Source organism: Pleurodeles waltl, chromosome 11, assembly GCF_031143425.1.
Source record: "Pleurodeles waltl isolate 20211129_DDA chromosome 11, aPleWal1.hap1.20221129, whole genome shotgun sequence".
Lineage (NCBI taxonomy): Eukaryota > Metazoa > Chordata > Amphibia > Caudata > Salamandridae > Pleurodeles > Pleurodeles waltl.
The window spans coordinates 822,995,527-823,014,941 of NC_090450.1; the positions used below are offsets into that span (position 1 = coordinate 822,995,527).

Here is a 19,415-nt window from a genome sequence, read left to right on the forward strand (position 1 = left end):
TGATGGGGTGATAATGTCTTAGTTATTGTTGTGGTTCATGTGTAGATTGACTTGACTCGTCAAGTGATGGAAGCATGTTTTGAGTGGTGGATTTGAATAATGGGACTCAGATTGAACTATGAGATTTACTTTAGGTGATGACACTTTAGTGTAAGTGGTTGTTGTTATGGAGCATTTTTACAGTGATGTGGTTGTGAGCATGACTTTAGTGATGGATACATGCCTTGAGTAACAGGGGATCAGACTGAGACATGGGGTTTAGCTTGAATGATGGCATCCGAGTTTAAGTTATAATGACTTGGCTATTGTTATTAGGTATTGTGTGGAGCTACACGATTCTTGTTGAGTGAGGAGGCAGGGTTTGAGCCATGAGCAAGAAGGTTTAGGTATGAAATGTAATTTGAGTGATGGCATCCTAGATTAAGTGATGATGCTTTGGTTGATGTTGTGGGGCTTGTGCAGAGGAAAATCGCTCTTGTTGAGTTTTGGATGTGTAGTTTGAGTGCTAAGTGCATGAATTGAGTGATTTAGTTTATATTAAGCGATAATGCCTTGACTGTTTTTATGCACCATGTATACAGTGGTTATTGTTAAGGTGCATTTACAGAGCAGTGAAACTCATGTTGCGTGATATGGTCATGATTTCCGTGGTAGGTGCTTGGGTTAAGTAATGGGAACTCAGGTTTCAGAATGGGGTTTAGACTGAGTGGAAAAGTATGTTAGTTGTCTTTTAGCCTTATTTTTTAGCATGAAATGCGGCTTTGCATCAATTTTTGATGGGAGAACACATTTTGCACTAAATAAGTGTACATAAACAAACTAACTCCAAACAACAGCTATTCATATTCTGTTCTTCTTTTGCATTCCCAGTAAAGGTTTACCACAAATGACACGTACTTTTGCATAGCAAGCTTAAATCAAAATTTTCAAAATGACTCAAATTATGCTGGTATAATTTAAATTTCAGCAACAGAGTGCTGAACAATGCAAACACTCACCCTAAGTCACAGATCTGGGTTTAATCCATCGTTCTTTTGCTAACCATGCCACCCCAGTTTGGACCAGCAAATCAGTCTTGACCCTGATCCTCATGGGAACAGTCCAGCCCGCACTGCCAAGCCAGGTTCTCCCTGCAACGGAAACAAGCATCCTGGGACCGGTTTCAGGGTATCCCCCTTTATCAGTCAGGCTAGCTTGAATCCAGTGGCACAGTGAGCATGGGACCCACATCTGGGCATTCCCTTCCCACTTAGGGCAACTTTAGCAACACAAAAGGATGATGACGGAGTGCTGAACAATGCAAACACTCACCCCCAGTCACAGATCTGTTTTAATCCATTGTTCTTTTGCACACCATGCCACCCCAGTTTGGACCCAGCCATATGCAAATCAGTCTTGACCCTGTTCCCAGTAAAGGTTTACTACAAATGGCACGTACTTTTGCATAGCAAGCTTAAATCTAAATTTTCAAAATTACTCAAATTATGCTGCGATAATCTAAATTTCACCTAGGCCTAGTTGAGTGAGGAGGCATTGTTGAGCAGTGCAGGCATGTATTGAGTGCTGAATGCATGGCTTTAGTGATAAGGTTAGTTTGGTTTGAGGAATGGCATCTTAGGTTAAGAGATAGTATCTTGGTTGTTGGTCTTGGGCATGTGTAGAGAGTTGTAACTCTTGTTGAGCGATAGGTGAATGGCTTATGTAGCAGGAGCTTAAATTGAGTGACAAGTTCATTTGAATGACAGCACCTACTTTTTAGTCACAATACCCTTGTTATTGTCAAGGGACATGTGTGGAGTGATATTATTCTTGGTAAGTGCTGGGGGCACGGTTTGAGCACTGGATGCATGACCTGAATGAGAGGAACTCAGATTAATTGATGAGTTTAGTTTGAGAATCTGCACCTCGGTTTTAATGATATTGTCATTTTTGTTGACAGGGGGCATGTGTAGGGTCACATTATTATTATTGAGTGGTGGAGGCATTCTGTGAACAATGGATGCATGTCTCAAGTAATGGGAGGTCTGACTGAGAGGTGGTTTGTATGATAAGATCTACCTCAAGAGACAATGGCCCTCATTCTGACCTTGGCGGGCGGCGGAGGCCGCCCGCCAAAGTCCCGCCGTCAGATTACCGTTCCGCGGTCGAAAGACCGCAGCGGTAATTCTGACTTTCCCGCTGGGCTGGCGGGCGGTCGCCTTCAGACCGCCCACCAGCCCAGCGGGAAAGAGGCTTCCACGATGAAGCCGGCTCGGAATCGAGCCGGCGGAGTGGAAGCTGTGCGACGGGTGCAGTTGCACCCGTCGCGTATTTCACTGTCTGCGCAGCAGACAGTGAAATACATGTAGGGGCCCTCTTACGGGGGCCCCTGCAATGCCCATGCCAGTGGCATGGGCACTGCAGGGGCCCCCAGGGGCCCCGCGACCCCCCCTACCGCCATCCGGATCCCGGCGGTCCGACCGCCGGGATCTGGATGGCGGTAGGGGGGGTCGGAATCCCCGCGGCGGTGCAGCAAGCTGCGCCGCCGCGGAGGATTCAATGGGGCGGCGGTACACTGGCGGGAGCCCGCCAGTGGTGCCGGTCCGACCGCGGCTTTACCGCTGCGGTCGGAATCCCCATTGGAGCACCGCCGGCCTGTCGGCGGTGCTCCCGCGGTCCTCCGCCCTGGCGGTCAAAGACCGCCAGGGTCAGAATGACCACCAATGTCTTAGTTGGTGGTGGCTCATGTTGAGTAAAGTGTTTTGTTTCAAGTGATAAGGGAGGGTCCTGGAGCTTGAACACCTGCACAGGAATTGGAGTGTCTATTAAATGATAAGGTAGGAAGTGTCTTGCCTGTTCTCACAAAATTGTATGTGATGGCTAATTATATTTTTAAATGTAAAATCTGTATTGCAGTCACACAGCTGTTGTGTTTAAGCTGCACCTGCTCTCTTTGTTTTTGTCGCATTTGCTTGTAGTAAAAAGGAAACAAAAAACGAAATATCACACTAGTGTGCCAAGGCAAGTTTTATTGGTTTGGCAGTTCTTGTTGCGAATCCCCTTTTTCTCTCTTTGTCTAATTCTACCTCTATTATCTTGGGTGTTTGTGCAATATTTCTTTTCTCGGTCTTCCGTATGTTGTTCATGCCATTTCCCTCTCTCATCCTCTGCTGAATTGTGTCTCTGTATGACATGCTCCATCTTGGTCATATACTTGGTGTTAACGCCCTTCTTTACTGGTTATATATAGATATATCCAAGAGCTGTGGATGTTATCGCCGTCTTGACCAATGTGAATATACGATTGCGCCATATGAAGAGAAATTCCAGCTCTACAACTTGGACCGGAAAACACTTTACCACTGTAACTGTACCAGGAGGTGAGAAAATGTACCTTGAAAATCATGATTCTTGCAAAACTACCTACAACCAGCCGGCCTCTGAGACATTTGTGGTTACGTGGGCTGACCTCTGCCCTCACTGGATCCCTATCCCTAATGCTTGCTTTACCTGCAACCCCTGGCTCCTCTCTGCCTCCTCTGAGAGACCAGCCTGTCCCTTCTCCTCCGCTAGATCCCCAGACTGCATTGTGCCCTCTCATGTGTTCACAGGCTGCCCTCTAACCTCTCCTGAATCCCAGGCTTTCGTATCCTGTCCTTGGTCAGCCTTAACTTTTTCATTGGTTTGGATCCCTCTGAAATACGTTTATTGTTTTTCTTCACCCACAGACTGACCTGCCACTTCTCCTTGGAAGCACAGATGCATCTTTGAATTCTCAACAGATTTACAAAGCTATTCTGCTTTCTCCACATGTTTACAGACTAGCCCCTGCACTTTGCTCCACACTTATGCCCAAGATTTACTAATGTTTGATGCAACGCAGTGCAGGAACCAAAGCTGCTGTGCTGGCTTGCGTCGGAGGGAGAGAGAAAAAGTGCACATTTTTTTTCTCTTCCCCAGTGCTAGCACACTTTTAGCTGTCATGCACCAACACGCACCCTTGGACCATAGTGCAAGGGTGTGGGCCTTACCTAAGGCATGGATTGTTTTACTGGAAGGGGACCTTTCCAGTACAAACACTATTCTTTCAGATTTTCCCCAGTTTGTATGCGTGCTGTACAATGCAGCACAAATGCAACGTTGTAAAAATAAGAAGAAATTAAAACATTTCTCCCATTACTCCTGGCCTCAAGGAGGCTTAAGGCTTTGGCACAAAATACTGCCTACGAATGTTAGTAGATAGGGACTTGCATCAAACCCATAGGCTGTTGCATGGGAACACCGATGTAGCACCCATGGAACGCTGCCTTGTCACAAACTAGCACAAATCAGTGCATACCCGTATTTTAATTACTTTGGGGAACTTTCCTGGTTTGTGTTGGATAGTAAATCCCACCTCAACACTCTGCACCGCATTTGTGTCATGCTTGTGATGCAAACTCAGCACAAAGCATTATTAAATCTGGGCCAGAGGCTTTATTAATCTGTTCCTTCGCCCTCTGTCCCTGATTTTCTTGTCCTCCATTTTCAGATCATCACTTACTTTCCCTCCCTCTCCTTTGAAACCCACATGCCCTCTTTCCTCTCTTATTGATCCATAAAATCCCTCTCTCATGCCGATGCACTGATAATTGGTTTTCATTTGTAGTGTCAGTATCAAACTTTAAACGTGTGGCTTGAAAGTGCAGCTTTCTGCATTCCTACTGTTACCAATTTTGTGAAATGTAGTGGGTTTTGGCTCCACGTAGAGGAGTATCCCTTGTTGTTGGATGCCTGGTGTATCATTCCACCTTCTAGGAAGATTTTCGATTGGAGTGCACAAGGGACTAATTTACATCTGAAAAGTGCACTAGATCATCACAGTTATCGCTTATATGCATTTTATACAGCATACAATCACTTGTTTTTTTTTCCCTTCAGCAGTGGCAAAGTCAGTCGGTCTGAATTTAATCTACTAAACAATGCAAACAGCATTTATGCATACCCGTGTTTTCATGTATGATCACATTAAAGCTAGACCTGTTGATTTTGCAATGCTTCTTTTCTTCCTTGAACCTCTTTATTAAGTAAATCCTTTCTACCTCTCTTCTTCATCTGACTCTTACTCATGCCTGTCAGTATGTACTTGAAAGTGTGTCTGTCCACCCCTAAATGCCCATCTCTCTGTACTTTAATGGCTATCTCTCCAAACTTAAGTGCTCATCTCTCTGTGACTGAATGTTTGTCTCTCCCTACTTGAATGTCTGCCTCTCCTCTCCATAATTGCATGTCCTTCTCCCTGTACCTGAATGTTCACCTCTCTGTGCTTACAAGGTCATGCTTCTCTACCTGTAGGTACATCTCTCCATGTCTATATGCTCACCTCTCTGTACGTGAAGGTGTGTCCCTTTGTACTTGAAGGGCTGCCTTTCAGTAGATGAATGTCTGTCTCTCCATGCTTGAATGTTCATCTCTGCATAACTGACTGCCAGTCACTCAGTACTTCTGTATTCATCTCTCTGTACTTTAATGTCTGTCTTTCATTACCGAAATAGCTGTATTTAAATGTTCATCTCTCCGTACTTGAATGCTCGTTTCTCAAACTCAGTACATGACCTGATGTCTCTCCATACTTGATTGTCCCTCTCTCCATACTTCAGTGTCTCTCTCCAGACTTGAATGTCGATCTCTCCGTTCAGGAATGTACTTCTCGCAGTACTTGATTGTTTGTCTCTCCTTATTTAAATGTTTGTTTCTCTGTTACTCTCCATCACATAATTGTGATACAATATCTCATTATGGGCCAGTGATACTAGTGGCAAAAAGTGGTCACAAGTTGTGCATTGACGTTTTGCGGACAGTATTTGATTTGCAGGGCAACCTATGTACTATTACGTTTTGTCACAAAATCACCACTTGCATGGGGGCATAGAACAATCTGCCTGTTGAATATTTATCAGGCAAGTTGCAATTTGCGACCATCTGTGACTGGCCACAGAGATAGGATGGTGACCTGAAAGAGACAGCAGACAACCATCCCTGTATTAACATTCCTATTCAGAAACGTTTTTCAAAGCAACACATCTCTTAAAGCAACCGGTGCTGCTTCAACAAACTATACGTTTTCCTTTTGGGGAAACATCAGAGCGGAGCAGGCTGGGGTCCCCAACCCAATGCCTACACCCCTTAAGGCTGCCAGCAAGATTCCCAAAGGGGAATTCCTTTTGCAAAAAAGGTTACCTTGTCCTTTGACATGTTGATAACTGTTTAATGGTTTGTGACTGGAATTGTTGTTGCAAAGCATTGATACCTTGCATGCTGAATTGCAATTTGGAAGAAATGCCCCTTTTATTCCCTTCCAAACTGCGTTATGAGTCACACAACTTATTTTACCACTCATAAAAACTTTTATGACTAGTAAAATGGATTTTGTACATAAGAAGGAGACATTTTGTTGTCACAAACCGAGTGGCTTTGTGCGTTGCAGAGTTTGTGATTGAAAAATTTCTTTGGGCATGTGGCCCTAACTCTCTTAGAAACTATTTGTCCTTTCACCTGTGTGTACATGACCCATTTCTATGCACTAAGGGCAATCTTAGATCTTTTTCTGGTCCTCGAGGTGTTCTCTCAGCTCTCCTGAGGTCACGAGAATGGACTTAATCCACTCATTGAGGTGCCACATTTACATATTTTCGTTTTACTTGACCCTTCATGACACTTGACCTCTCCTAGAGGTAGGGTGGCTAGGCTTTCTGGATTTCCCCGGACGGTCCCAGTTTTCATTGGACTATCCCGGTGTCCCAACATGTTTGTTAATTTTAAATACATGTCCTGGTTTTTGGGAGAAAGGTCAGGTCATCCTGCAAAGGCGATATTAAAGGTATGTTTTCTTTTCCACAAGTGCAGCTAAAGTCTGAAATAACTTAAGTTTCTGTTTCTGCCAGGCAGCACAGGAGGAGCCTGCTCCCAGCAGAGACACAAAGTGGGGAGGAGGGAGCGGGGGGGGGGGGGGGGGGGGGAGGGGGGGGGGGGGTCGAGGGGTGTAAATCCTGCCACTGCTGAAAATATATGTGTGTGTGTGTATAATTATGCACACGTTTACAAGATTTAAAAACGTAGTGAGCGCACACACATACCTATTTACAAGGCTATGCAAAAAAATAACCAGGACAGGCGAGATGTAGAAATAAGGCTAAGGGCTTTAGTCCTACTTTTATGTCTGACCTCCCCGGTTTTTGCTTCTCAAAATCTGGTCACCCTACCTAGAGCCATATAGACAAAACCGTTTCCAGTAACAGGGACTACAGTGCGCCATCCAGCTAACTGCTGCCAGAGTTGGCTAAAGTGTCTCCGCTTAGAGCTTAATGAACGTAATTAAAATCTTACAAAAAGGGGCACTTAGGATGTTGGCTGTTACAACTCTCTATTAGCACACCCGAGATAATTCCAATTCAGGAAGGTCAGAAACTAACTGATCAAACCAGCCTGTGGCCTGCATATCTATTTCTAAGATTCATATACAGGTCATCTCTTCTGGTCCCCAGACTGGCATTTGACATCTCTTCAGGCTCCTAAACTGACCTCTGCCCTCTCCCTGAATCCACAGACGTCCCTCTGCCCTCTACCAGTGCTTAAAAATCTCTCTGTGTTCTCTGCCTGGGCCTTCCACCGCGTCCCCAGACTGGCCTACGCAGGTCTCGAATGATGTCTGTCCTCTCCCCGGTCTCCGCACCCGGTCTACCTCTCCCCGCTCCCTGCGCTCCAGACCACCCTCTGATCTCTCTTCGAGGCCTCAGGCTAGCCTTTAATGTCTCCCTGTGCCCCTAAACTGACCTTTGCCCTTTTCCTGGTGTTCCATAATCACCTACTTCTGATTCATGTGCGACTTGTGACCGTTCACCTCTTCTAAAGTCCCTGTTTCTTTTTACGGAGTCCAAACAGCGTGTCTCTTTCCGTCTCCAGCCCCTGGCAGAGGCCTGTTGCTACCAAACGCTCTTAAAGAGGGCGTCACTAGGAAAGTATCTGTCAGAGACACCAAAGTCCTTCAGCACCTACTCCTACACAAAATGTTCCACCCAGATCCGTAACGGGACCTACTCGGCAACTATCCAGTGTGCACGGAACAATGCATTAGTCTGTCCTACCCTCGCCAGCCAGTATCGAATTACAACTCACGCCGAAACAATGCGAAACACAGCCAGTGCAATGGCAGCAGACCACCTTGCCCGAATCAATGAAATCCCCACCCATTAACTGGGCCCAGATTACGAAAGCGCCTGCGGGTCATGAAAATTATCCAAGTAAGCGATAGAAATGCACATAGCACAAAACACCAAAGTCCTTCAAGGTAAATATGCTTGGAGCAGCCTGGTGACAAATACGTCCACGGTCCCGGTGTACTTATTCGTCCATTGGATGTAATCGTATGAGATGGAAAATGCCGTAGTGTCGGGAACGCTCATTAAGTATGCTAGAGTAAATGTCAGCGTTGCGTTTGCACTGTCTTGTGCAAACACCAGTAGATTCATCATAGATGCACTTCTATTATTTGGAGGGTTTCTGCAGGGCCAGAGCAAAACGTCTGCTAATTTATTTATTTTTTCTCTGCGTTCTATTTTTTGTGGCATTGCAAACATAAACAATGGGACGCATCTCTGAACAAAAGCTCATGGGACTCGGGGCACAGGGACGACGCCACAAAGGAAATTAGGACTCACCTGAGGGGGAGACTTAGGGACAGTGAGATGGGACAGTAGAGCACACGGAGCAGGGAGCACAGGGCATTGGGACAAGGTTTAAGGGAGACTGGGGACCAGTGGGAGATGGAAAGGCAGAAAACAGGTGAGCAGGGAGTCTTGAGGCAAAGGAGACGGGGACAGGGAGGTAAGGGTGGGGACACTAGTCCGGGGACTAGAATCATAGGACAAGGAGGCTTAAAGACGGGGTGATGCGGTTACTGAGGATCTCGATGACGGGGAGACACCAGGGCATAGGCGACTAGGACCAGAAGGACAGGGCAGTTGAGGGACATGTAGTAACAGAGTCACGGGGACAGGAAGATACACAGGAAAACAAGAGGCAGGGAGACGTGAGCAGGGTGACATAAGGCACAGGGATCACAGAGTGGGCACAGGCTAAAAAGATTAAGAACTACTGGGAGGATAAATCTCAGTGAGATGCAGCGAAATCACGAGGACACGGAAGCAAGGAAAATGAGAGACTGGGAGACCCAGGTACAGAGATAAGCATGGAAATAGGTAACATGGACTAGAGTACAAGGGGGAGGGGAGATTACCACTTAGGTCAGAGGTCTACTCAAGCCCCTGAAGTGAGAAATTTTGGAGTCAAATTCGAACAGCCTTTCTCCGTGGAAGCTCAGGGTAGTGAAGTTGTCAAGTCCTATTCCTTCCATCAGCAGGTTTTGAAACACATTCATTTTCTCTTCTTTCTACAACAATGGGTTCAGATGATCAATGCACGCACCTAAAATAACCATGCATTGAGAAAATCTGACTCACACTTGGGCAGCTTTGAATAAGGAAAGGTCACATTTAAATTCTTATGCTTGGTTCACATTCCAGTCCTCTTTCTGCTAGGCTTACCCGCTTCAAGCCCAAGCGCTGATTTAGGTCGGCCTCTATCTTTGTTAGTTGTTCCAACATTTAGACGCTCTACCCTGGACGGGAGAACCTTTGCAGTCGCAGCAGCTAGGTTCTTGAATGAACTGCCATTAAAGATTAGACCTGAGTCTTCCCTTTAGTTTAAGAAGCTGTGAAAGCCTGGCGTTTTCCATCTGTGCATGAACTACCTCTGGTGTTTTATGAGTTTGTATAACCTTTAGGCATTCATCCCATTCGGGTGTTGTTTCATTTTAGACATTTAAAATTAAATGAAAATGATGGAGTCTCAGGTACAGAGAAATCTAGGGACATGGACTTGGAGACATGGGGACTGCGAGTCATAGGGAAAGGGGGACACATGGGACAGGATGCACTGAGATGAAAGGTCAAAGAATAAAGGAGATTAAGAATCTCAGGAATTAAGAAACACGAGATGTGGGAGAGAGGGAGAAGCTGAAATGGGCGAACTACAGTGATAGGAAGACACAGGAATAGGGAGTTATAGGTACAGGGAGACGTGGGCACAGTGAATTCTGATGACAGTGAGAGACATGGGGATTGCCACTACACCAAGAGGACAAAATGTTATGCTGATTAAGAACCACAGGAATAGAAGAAGGAGGGTGCTGGCGTAGAGAGACGAGGGGACAAGGAGACATGAAGACCTGGAGATACACAGAAAAGGACATGTAGGGACAAAGCAAGATGGAAGAAAAAGGCAGAATATAGAAGAAGAAAGGGAACTTAGGAACTATAGAAATATGTTCAGGAAAATACAAGAACAGAAAGACCTAAGCACAAGGGGACACATGACAGGAATACCGTAGGGCACATCAAATCTGGAACTAAGCAGATGGGCGGCAAGAGAGGCATAGAGACAGGGCATCAAGGATAATGCACCAATTCTGCACACCTAAACCCTCACTCAGTTACCTGTGTTTGGCAGAAGGTCGCACTACACTACCCCTAGGCAGACCTGCTCAGAGAAAATCCACAACTCACAGTTGACACTGAAAGACCCAAAAACATTAAGCCACAAGACCTGTCCTCCCTAAGAAGCGCTCTCAAATAGGAAAACCAATAACAGCATACAAGACTGTGCACTCCATGACTGTCAATAATCCAAAAAGAAACAAGGAATTTGGAAACATTGTGCTATTCAAAATTGCATAAAGTAACATAACTATGTCTACTTAAAGATGTAACAATGGGTGTTTTATGCAGTACGTTGTGATATTTTCCAGAGCAATTGCTGGCTAACTTTCTTTTTTTAAAACAAAGGGAATGATTTAGGATTATTCATTGTCTGTTCGGATGGTGGTATGCCCTTCAAGTGCCCTCATTCGGGCTTTGGGCTGTTTCCCACTGGGGCTGACAGGGGGCCTGTTCCTGCTTCTCACATTAGTACTACAACACCACCCAGTGGCTGCCTGCTATGGCTGGCAGTGCCCTCACCTATTTGTTTCTAAGTGACATATCCCATCAGGCATCTAGGTACTATTGTCAACAGTGATAGCCTTTTTAGGGCATATTTATGGCAATAGTCACACGGTGCAGCGCAGCAAGTCACCTTGTTGCGCTGCACTGCGTGGCTGGTAAAGGACAGGAATGCACAGTATTTAAAATAATACAGTGCATTCCTGCCTTTTTCCCTGCACTGGCACTGTTTTGGCTGCCTAGCGCCAACGCAGGCACCTTGCACCATGGTGCAGGGGTGCCTGCGCTGCATGCAGGATTGTTTTTGTGCAGGAATGGGCACCTTCCTGTATACAAACAATTCTGAAAGGCTTTTTCCTCTCTCTATGTGCGCTGCAGAATGCGGCACACTTAGAAAAATGATAAAACAAGAATAAATAAAGATATTTCTCTTTGTTACGCCTCACCTGGGGAGGTGTAGGTGTTTGGTGCATTCCCAGGTCTACTACTTCTGTTAAATCGGGGAATGGGTGAAAATCCTTAGATGTGTGGGAACACCCATGCAACATCCATGGAAACCCCATAGGTGTTGCGTGCAGAGTAATACAACGCTGCGATTTGCTCTCCGTTGCATTACTTGATATCTATGAAGCCACTCAGGGCTATGCAAGGTAACCTTGCGTGACTTCATAAACCTCACTTAAGATTTGCATCACGCATATACCACATTGCATGGTGCAAACATGAAGCAAACCGGGCCATAAATATGGCCCTTTGTTTCTTACAGTCCAATGTGCCCCATCTTGGCACCAAGAACAGTTGCATGAAGTTGGTCTAATCTAAGTATCTGTAACATAATACCATGGCTCCCCAGTGCTCTTTCTTTTATAGAGACTACCACTTTCCTTACTAGAAAGGTCTGCCCAGGTGGTTTTTGATAGATTCTCATTGTCCGATCCTGGTACTTGGAACAACCTTCTGCTTTGGCTGTCAGTTTATATCTTTCATATCTCTAACATTGCCACCTGACCTACCATGTGCCTGCCTTCTTCTTGTAGGTTGGCCCGGTTCTTGCAGAGGAAGAAGAGGCCGAATGAGGTTCAGGAAGTTTTATCTGACTTTGTGTCACCTTCTTGCTTTGTGCTGGAGCCCCGAGAGGTGTGCGACGAAAAGAACAGGTAGGTGATGAACACCAAGGCTCTAGTGTGTCTGACGAGCGACTGTGTGGAGGACGTCAGGTGATGGGCATGAGACCTGAACCCCACACCACCCCACTATGTAACATAATTTTTGAAGTCTCAGATGTTAAATGTAAGGGCAACAGGCAACCTCAGAGGGAGGTGCAGAGGAACCAAGTTGCAAACGTACTAGGTTGAAAGAGCTGGAGAAGGCACTAGGTGCACTGGTGGAACCAGATGGAGCTTTAGTGAACAGGGTGCCAATGCTTGAGGTTGAAAGAGCAGGGAAAACATTGGGAGTTTTGGCTGAACTTGGCTCCCAGTGTATGTGGTTGAAACAGCTGTAGAACAAGGGTGCAAATGCATGTGGTTGAAACAGCAGTGGAAGGCATTGGGAACTGTGATAGAACCAGGTTGCCAACGCATGAGGTTGAAACAGCAGGGGGAGGTATTCGGAGCTGTGCTGGATTCAGTAGAGCTTTGGTGGATCCAGGGTACCAATTCACAATGCTGAAACCGTAGGGGAAGGCGCTGGGAGCTGAAGGCATTGCCTTATTGAATAGGTAATACTGTTGAGTAAAGTGATTATTGACATTTGTGGGAGCACAGGTGGCAAGGTTGTTTCCAGTGAACAAGATTGAAGCAGTTTGTTTTTGTAGGGGGTGGTAGTTTACACTGTGAGGACTGCTAACATCCATGAATGAAGCTGATGATGTTCATTATTTGGGAGGGCCTCGGGTATGTGCAACTGGGCCATCAGGTGCCATTGAATGAATTAAAAGGTCCTTCCGGTTCTGCAGGCACAAGTTTGATAGCTGGCTTTTGATGGGCATTAAATCGATTATAAACAGATTCTGCTTTGTGAATGGAGCATTGGGTGGCTGGATCACAGGTGTCTGCAAGCCAAGCTGAAGTGATTTCTTGGGCATGTGCTTTAACTGCAGGAGATGATGAATTTAAAATATGTGGTTTAGTTTAGAAAGGGCCTTTTGGTTGGATCATTGAGACTGCTGAAAGAAGTTCATGGTTTTTGCTGCTGTGTGGGAAGCAGTGATTGTAGAGCATAAGGGCCATATTAGCGAGAAAGTGGCACAGCGTCCCTGATGCGCCATTTGTCTGGAGCCCCCTTGCCTCCCCTAACAACACCATGGTTGCGCCATATTTATAATACAGCGCACCATGGTGGTCAGTACCACATCAACATTAACAATTTTGATGTTGTTGTGACGCTTTAGCGCAGCAAAGCACAGGGAGGCCTATAGATTATCAAAGGTGCGTCACTTTAACTCCTGCCCTGAGCAGGCATTAAAAATGATGAAAAAAATCGCGCAGTGAAATCTTGTAAATTTTACTGCACCATTTTTCAAGCCTCCCTGTGGGGGAATGCCCCCTTGCATACATTATGGCTGGTGCAGACATAATGTGGCGCAACTGGTTGCAAAGTGGTGCAAGGCATGCATTGCACCACTTTGTAAATATGGTGCAGGGGGAATGGCCCCATAAAGCCTCCTTAGCCTCATAAAAATGATGCTAAGGCAGCGTTAAGGCTGCGCAAGGTGCTTGTAAATCTGCCCTCTGTAAGCAAGTGGTGAGCAATGATCTTAGCGGCTGATACATGAAGTTACTGCAGTTATTGGTTTGCAGAGAGGGAAGCACATGCATATGAGTGGATTGTGGGTAGCAATGATTGAGTAGTTTCTGCTTTTGGACTGCATTATGAGGGTACTAATCTGGTGAATGGTGCAAAAGCAGCTTCTGTTTCAAGGCAAGTGTTTACTAAGGTGTGCTTTTCAGCAGCAGACAAAGTTATTTCTGTCTATAGCCCCCGGGGACCACTGGTCCTTACTGAATATTTGTAACTTTCTTTGTTTCCAGGTGCAGAAGTGTCCCTGCAGCGGTCCTTGCTCCATCCGGACACTTGAAGCGCACTTTTAGACTATTGCGGAAGAGCAGCAAAGATTGGACCTCACTGCCTGGAACAAACCCAGAGTGGGTGAAAAACCGCAGCAGAGGGGGAGCTTCACTCAAAGTCAAACGGCAAGAACTAAAGAGGCCAGGAGCGAGCCTCAAGCCCGTCAGACTCTATGAGCAATGCCTACAGAGAGTCAGAAAATCGTGGACATGACGCCATTGAAATATGCAACGCAGTTGTGCTAGTCAGCACAGATGTGCTTCTACACATGTGCCACACAAGCGCACAGGAAGGGGTGTACATACAACTATATTTATATACGTATGTTTATTTATAATTAGGCTCTTCTGACATGATGAAGCCTAAATGACTGTTGTGTAATGTTGGACCAGCACCCAACTCGGAATCAGCCGGTTTAAGTCCACAGTGCTTGAACTGAGAGACGACATTTGCAGTTTTCCTTTTATGTTTCAATATTTTTTATTTACTCATGAAAGCCCTGCATAAACTGTAATAACCTCTTCGGTCCGGGACATCAACATGCTTTTTTTCCCCTCTCCTCATCCCTGCTAGGTCTGCTGGGTGCTGCATGTTATATGTAATTATGTGAGATTAAATATTCGATGTGACTGTGTAACAAGCCCACCCTCCTCTCCCCCTCCCCATTACCCTCACTCGTATAAACCCGATGTAGACAGGCAGAGTGAAACTGGAGACTGTTGACGTTTAATGAGGTGTGTGTTTTGTTTTATATGACAGAGTGAAATTGGAAACTGTTTACATTTGATAAGGTGTGTGTGTTTTAGACAGACAAGCAGAGTGACACTGGGGAATGTTTACATTTAGGAGTGAGTGTGTGTGTGTGTGTTTTACTATGCACTTCTGTTTAGTGGTTAGTTTAAATTGTGTTATGTACGTACGTGTATTTGAGTGTATTTAACGTTCATGGTTTTTGGATGTATGAACTTGATGTGTTTTCTTTTTTGTTGTGGTTATTATTAAGTTGATAACTTCCTTCTGTGTAAGATATAGTCCTCAAAAATGCATGTTGATGGTCCACCTTAGTTAAACAAATGTATGGCCCAGGTGTCCCGCATATGGAAAGATGCTTGGCCCGGGCTGGCCTCAGATGAACAGATGGTTGTTGAGTAACTTCTGCTGGACCTGGGCCACCCCGGATGGTGGAGAGATTTGTGGCTCTGAGTCCCCCTTATGAACAGATCTTTGGACCCCATTCCCAGTCCATACCACGTGGCTGAATGATGATTAACTTCTATTGGACCACCCTGAGGGTGGAGAGATGTGTGACCTTGGATCAACTCTGATGGCAAAGAGATTTGTGACTCTGGACCATCCTGAAGCACAAATCTATGATCTCAAACCACACCACATGGATGGATGGTGATAACTGCTACTGATGGACATATGGATGTTCTCAACCTCTGAGATGGACAGATATGTGGCTCTGAACCACCTATATGGACAGATGTGTGGCCCTGGTCGACATTTAAGGTTAGAGGTGTGGCTCCAGGCCCCACCACATGGACACAAAAAGTGATGGGAATAGTATAGATTGTCTGACCCTAGTTTCTCTCTATTACCTACTAATGCTGTGCCAGAAGTTTGAAGCTCCTGGGTACATTGGTCACAATGAATGCACTTTCAAAGCCTTGTGAGGCGGAGCACAGATATGGTTTTAGGAAGGATTCCTGTGAGTGATCCCCACCATCGTTTTATATCTGCTCTTTGAGAGTCTTTCTTCCCTTAGTCTAAGTTATTATGAGTATTTCTCCTTATCCTTCTCAAACTCACCTTCTGTTTGTATCCCAGTATCTTTCAAATGTCTCATTTATACAACATTACCACTTCCTCTCATTTCTACAGTCTAGATCTGCCTTTACCTTCACCCCAGTTCCTCCTTTACCTATACCCCTAGGGCACCTTCTTCCTCTCCATCTACAGGAACAGCAATCTCCCCACGTTATACCTTGCTTTGCTTCTTCATTACCTTAACCTGGCATCCGCCTCTTACACGACTTGTATTTCAGTATTCTTTTCCTCCACAGGCACATCATTGTTTCTCTTCCTTGTACCCAAGTATCTTCATTTTTGCTCACCTTTACTCCTATGTCTCCATTTCCCTTTGCACTCCAATGTGCCACAGTGTCTACCTCTTCCACTCCATGTACCTCTCCCCCATGATATCCCTATGTATCTCCTCTCACATGTACATTTGTGTCTCCCTTTTTTATTTTATTCACTTGTAAACCAGGGTCACTCTCTGCTTTAGCCTCAGCTGTACCCTAATGTTTGCTGTTCCTCTGCCCTTGCCTCTAGCCGTACGTCTCTGTAACTCTTCCCCACACCTTTCTTCAGGCTCTCTTTTCTCACATACACACCAGTGTCATCTTTTTTCTCCATTACCTCTTATCCAGTGCCTCTTTGTATCTTTCAAATCTTGTTTACACCATTGTTATCTACAATTTCTTTCCTTACTCCTGCACCAGTATTCCCCTCTATCCACATAAGCCTCATCTTCCTGTCCTCACCATGCTGTATTCCACTGTCTCGCTCTTCACCCATCCCTAGACTTTCCCGCTGTAATCACTGACACTAAAATAATTGGTGCTTCTTATCAATTACGTATCCCAATACCTTCACCCATACTCCAGTGTTTCCTTCTTCTTTCACTTATTCACGTTTTACTCTGTTCACAGGTGTTAAACTGACTGCCTTATTCTGAACTCCTGTTTACACATCCCCTCATACTCCAATGTCACCTTCAGACTCAGGCCTATAACAGTATTTCTTTCCCTTATAGCCCAATTTCTCCTTCTTAATGCCTTTCAAACTCTAAAATAGTGTTTCTGTCTGTGCTCACTATACACAAGTGACATCATCTTCCTCTGACTCACTTGCGTCTTCACCATCCCTCATACACACCCTCGTGTTTTCCACATTTTCTGGTCCAACCCAATGTTTCCTTCACCTCCTGCCCAATTTCTCCTACTTAACCGCCCTAATCTGTAAACAATTGTCTCCCTCTCTGCTCACCTGTTTTCCAGTGACTCAACATCTGACTCAGACCCGGGTCTCCATCATCCCTCATATACACTCTGTCTCTTTCATCCTCAGCCCATAACCACTGACTCCCTCCCTTGTAACCTAGTTTCTCCCTTACACAAACTCCTATAATTTTGCCAAGGTCCATACCTAGTGTTTTCCTCCCTTGTAATGTAGTTTTCCCATCTTAAACTCTCTTCTGCTACAAACAAGTGTCCTCTCTCTTCTTTATCTATACTCAAGCTGCCTCTTCTTCTAACAAATACCCTTGTCTCTATCAACTCTCTCTCATATCCTAGTGTCTGTCTCATTCTTGGCCCCTTTCCCAATGTTTCCTTTGCCTGTAGCCCACTGTCTCCCTTTTAAACTACCATCACCTGCAAATTCCGCCTCTTGTGATGCTTTACTTATGTATCACTAGCCTCAGTGTCGCCTGTTCTGTAGTGATTCTATCGTACTCTCAATATGACCCCTGTCTCAACCACCACCATATGAACATCAGCTTCCCTATCCTCCCTCATAGGTCACTCACCTCTAGTCTACTTTTTTATCTGAAGCTCCCTTTATTTGTTCATCAGTGTCTCCCCTCCTTCTTCTTTGAGTCATACTTCAGTCTCTTTCCCTTACTCAAGCTGCTCACATGTGCATCCACCCAATTCTTCCTCTCCTCTCACCCATACACCTGTACTGAACTTCATTGACTCATCCATGTATTCTATCCCTCCCCCCACAACTTTGCTTCATCCTCTGGCCCACACCCTGGACTGTATTCATAAAGCCTTTGCATTGTTCTTGCATCAAGCAAGGTGATGCAAGGACAACGCAAAGGCTTCAGAAATAATTACAAACCCACACAAGCCCTGTTTTGCATGGCATGATAAATAAATATAAATCAAGGAAATGTTAAATTTCAACTTGAGAGGCTTACCATGGGTGGAGCATGGATGTTCCCATGTATCCACCCATGGATTTTGGTGCATTCCAAGATTTACAAAGACTTGTAAACCAGGGAATGTGTTTAAATGTGACACCTTCCCAAATGAAGTGTAACAAGGAGAAGTCATTTTATTTCACCTCGTTATTTCTTCCTATCCACGTGTACTACATTCTGCAGCACATATAGGAAGAGGAAAATATCTCTAAGGGTTGTTATTGTGCAAGAAGGTGTTGCTTTGTGCAGAAACACTATCCTCCCTGTCACGCATGAATCCTTGCTTTGTGGTGCAAGGGTGCCTGCATTGGCGCTAGGTGGCACACAGTGCGCCAGCACACGGCAGGAGCAGAAATGCTTTGTATCATTGTAAATGTGGAGCATTTCTGCTCTCTCCCTTTCATGCAATCCAGTTCAGCAACTTGCTTGCTGCCCTGTGTTGTGTGAAAGTTTAGTAAATGTGGCACCCAGTTTTTCCTTGTAAACTCCATTCACTTTTAGACTATTGTTACCTCTCCTCTCATCCGTACTCAAATGACTCCCTGTTCCTTTGACTCATACACACATATCTGACAACCCCTACACATACTCCAGTGTCTTCCTCATCCTCAGGACCATAGCTTGTTTCTCACTCACCTCTAACCCAGTATTTCCCTCTTAAACCCCCTTGATCTCTACTCCAATGTCTTCCTTTCCTCTCATCCGTACTCAAATGACTCCACATTTGTGTGATTCATTACCATGCGCCGGTCACCCCATACACACTCCAGTGCCTCCCTCATCTGCAGGCCCATATCTAGTGTGTCTCCCTCACCTTTAGCCAAGTTTATTTCTCTTAATCTCCCTTCACATGTACCCCAGTGTCTCCTGCTGTCATTTATTTCCTTGAGACATGGCTCTTCCCCTTCACAGATGCTACTACCCGTTAAACCTTCCATCAGTGTATTTATTCAGATGAATGAACTCAGTGCCTTTGGAGCGGATACAGGCGATGTAATAGTTTTCTGATTAAAACTAATACAAGTTTTTATAACAAAGTCATTTCAAAGTCAAAGTTTGCTGCTTTCGTTGTTTACTGTCTATCACATCTGACCTGTGGTCATTTAAATAAGGCTTTAGTTTAATTATTAGAACCATGAGCGTCGGCGATTAACACAATATCTTGCAATCTTTCGACCTACCTCTTTCAGAGTTCATTGTACAACACTGTGAAATGGCCAACTGGTCATCATTCGGGAATTCTGGAGACAGATCAGGTTTTGAGCAGCATGCGCAACCACTCAGCAGGGATCATCATTTTCTCATGCTTAAGTATTGCAGTCAGAGAGTGGCAGTAT

The 19,415-nt window shown here is 45.2% G+C and overlaps 1 protein-coding gene across 2 annotated transcripts in view; it reads left to right on the top strand.

Moving 5' to 3' along the window:
• PLA2G3 (phospholipase A2 group III) overlaps window positions 1-19,113 on the top strand; it is a 41,810-nt gene extending 22,697 nt beyond the window's left edge. For both annotated transcript variants that reach the window (XM_069214656.1, XM_069214655.1), the window contains 3 exons: window positions 3,230-3,359; window positions 12,053-12,172; window positions 14,048-19,113. In XM_069214656.1, coding sequence (XP_069070757.1) covers window positions 3,230-3,359; window positions 12,053-12,172; window positions 14,048-14,297 — 500 coding nt within the window. In that variant the 3' untranslated portion in view covers window positions 14,298-19,113. The remainder of the gene's footprint in view (window positions 1-3,229; window positions 3,360-12,052; window positions 12,173-14,047) is intronic.
• The last annotated feature ends 302 nt before the right edge of the window (window positions 19,114-19,415 follow it).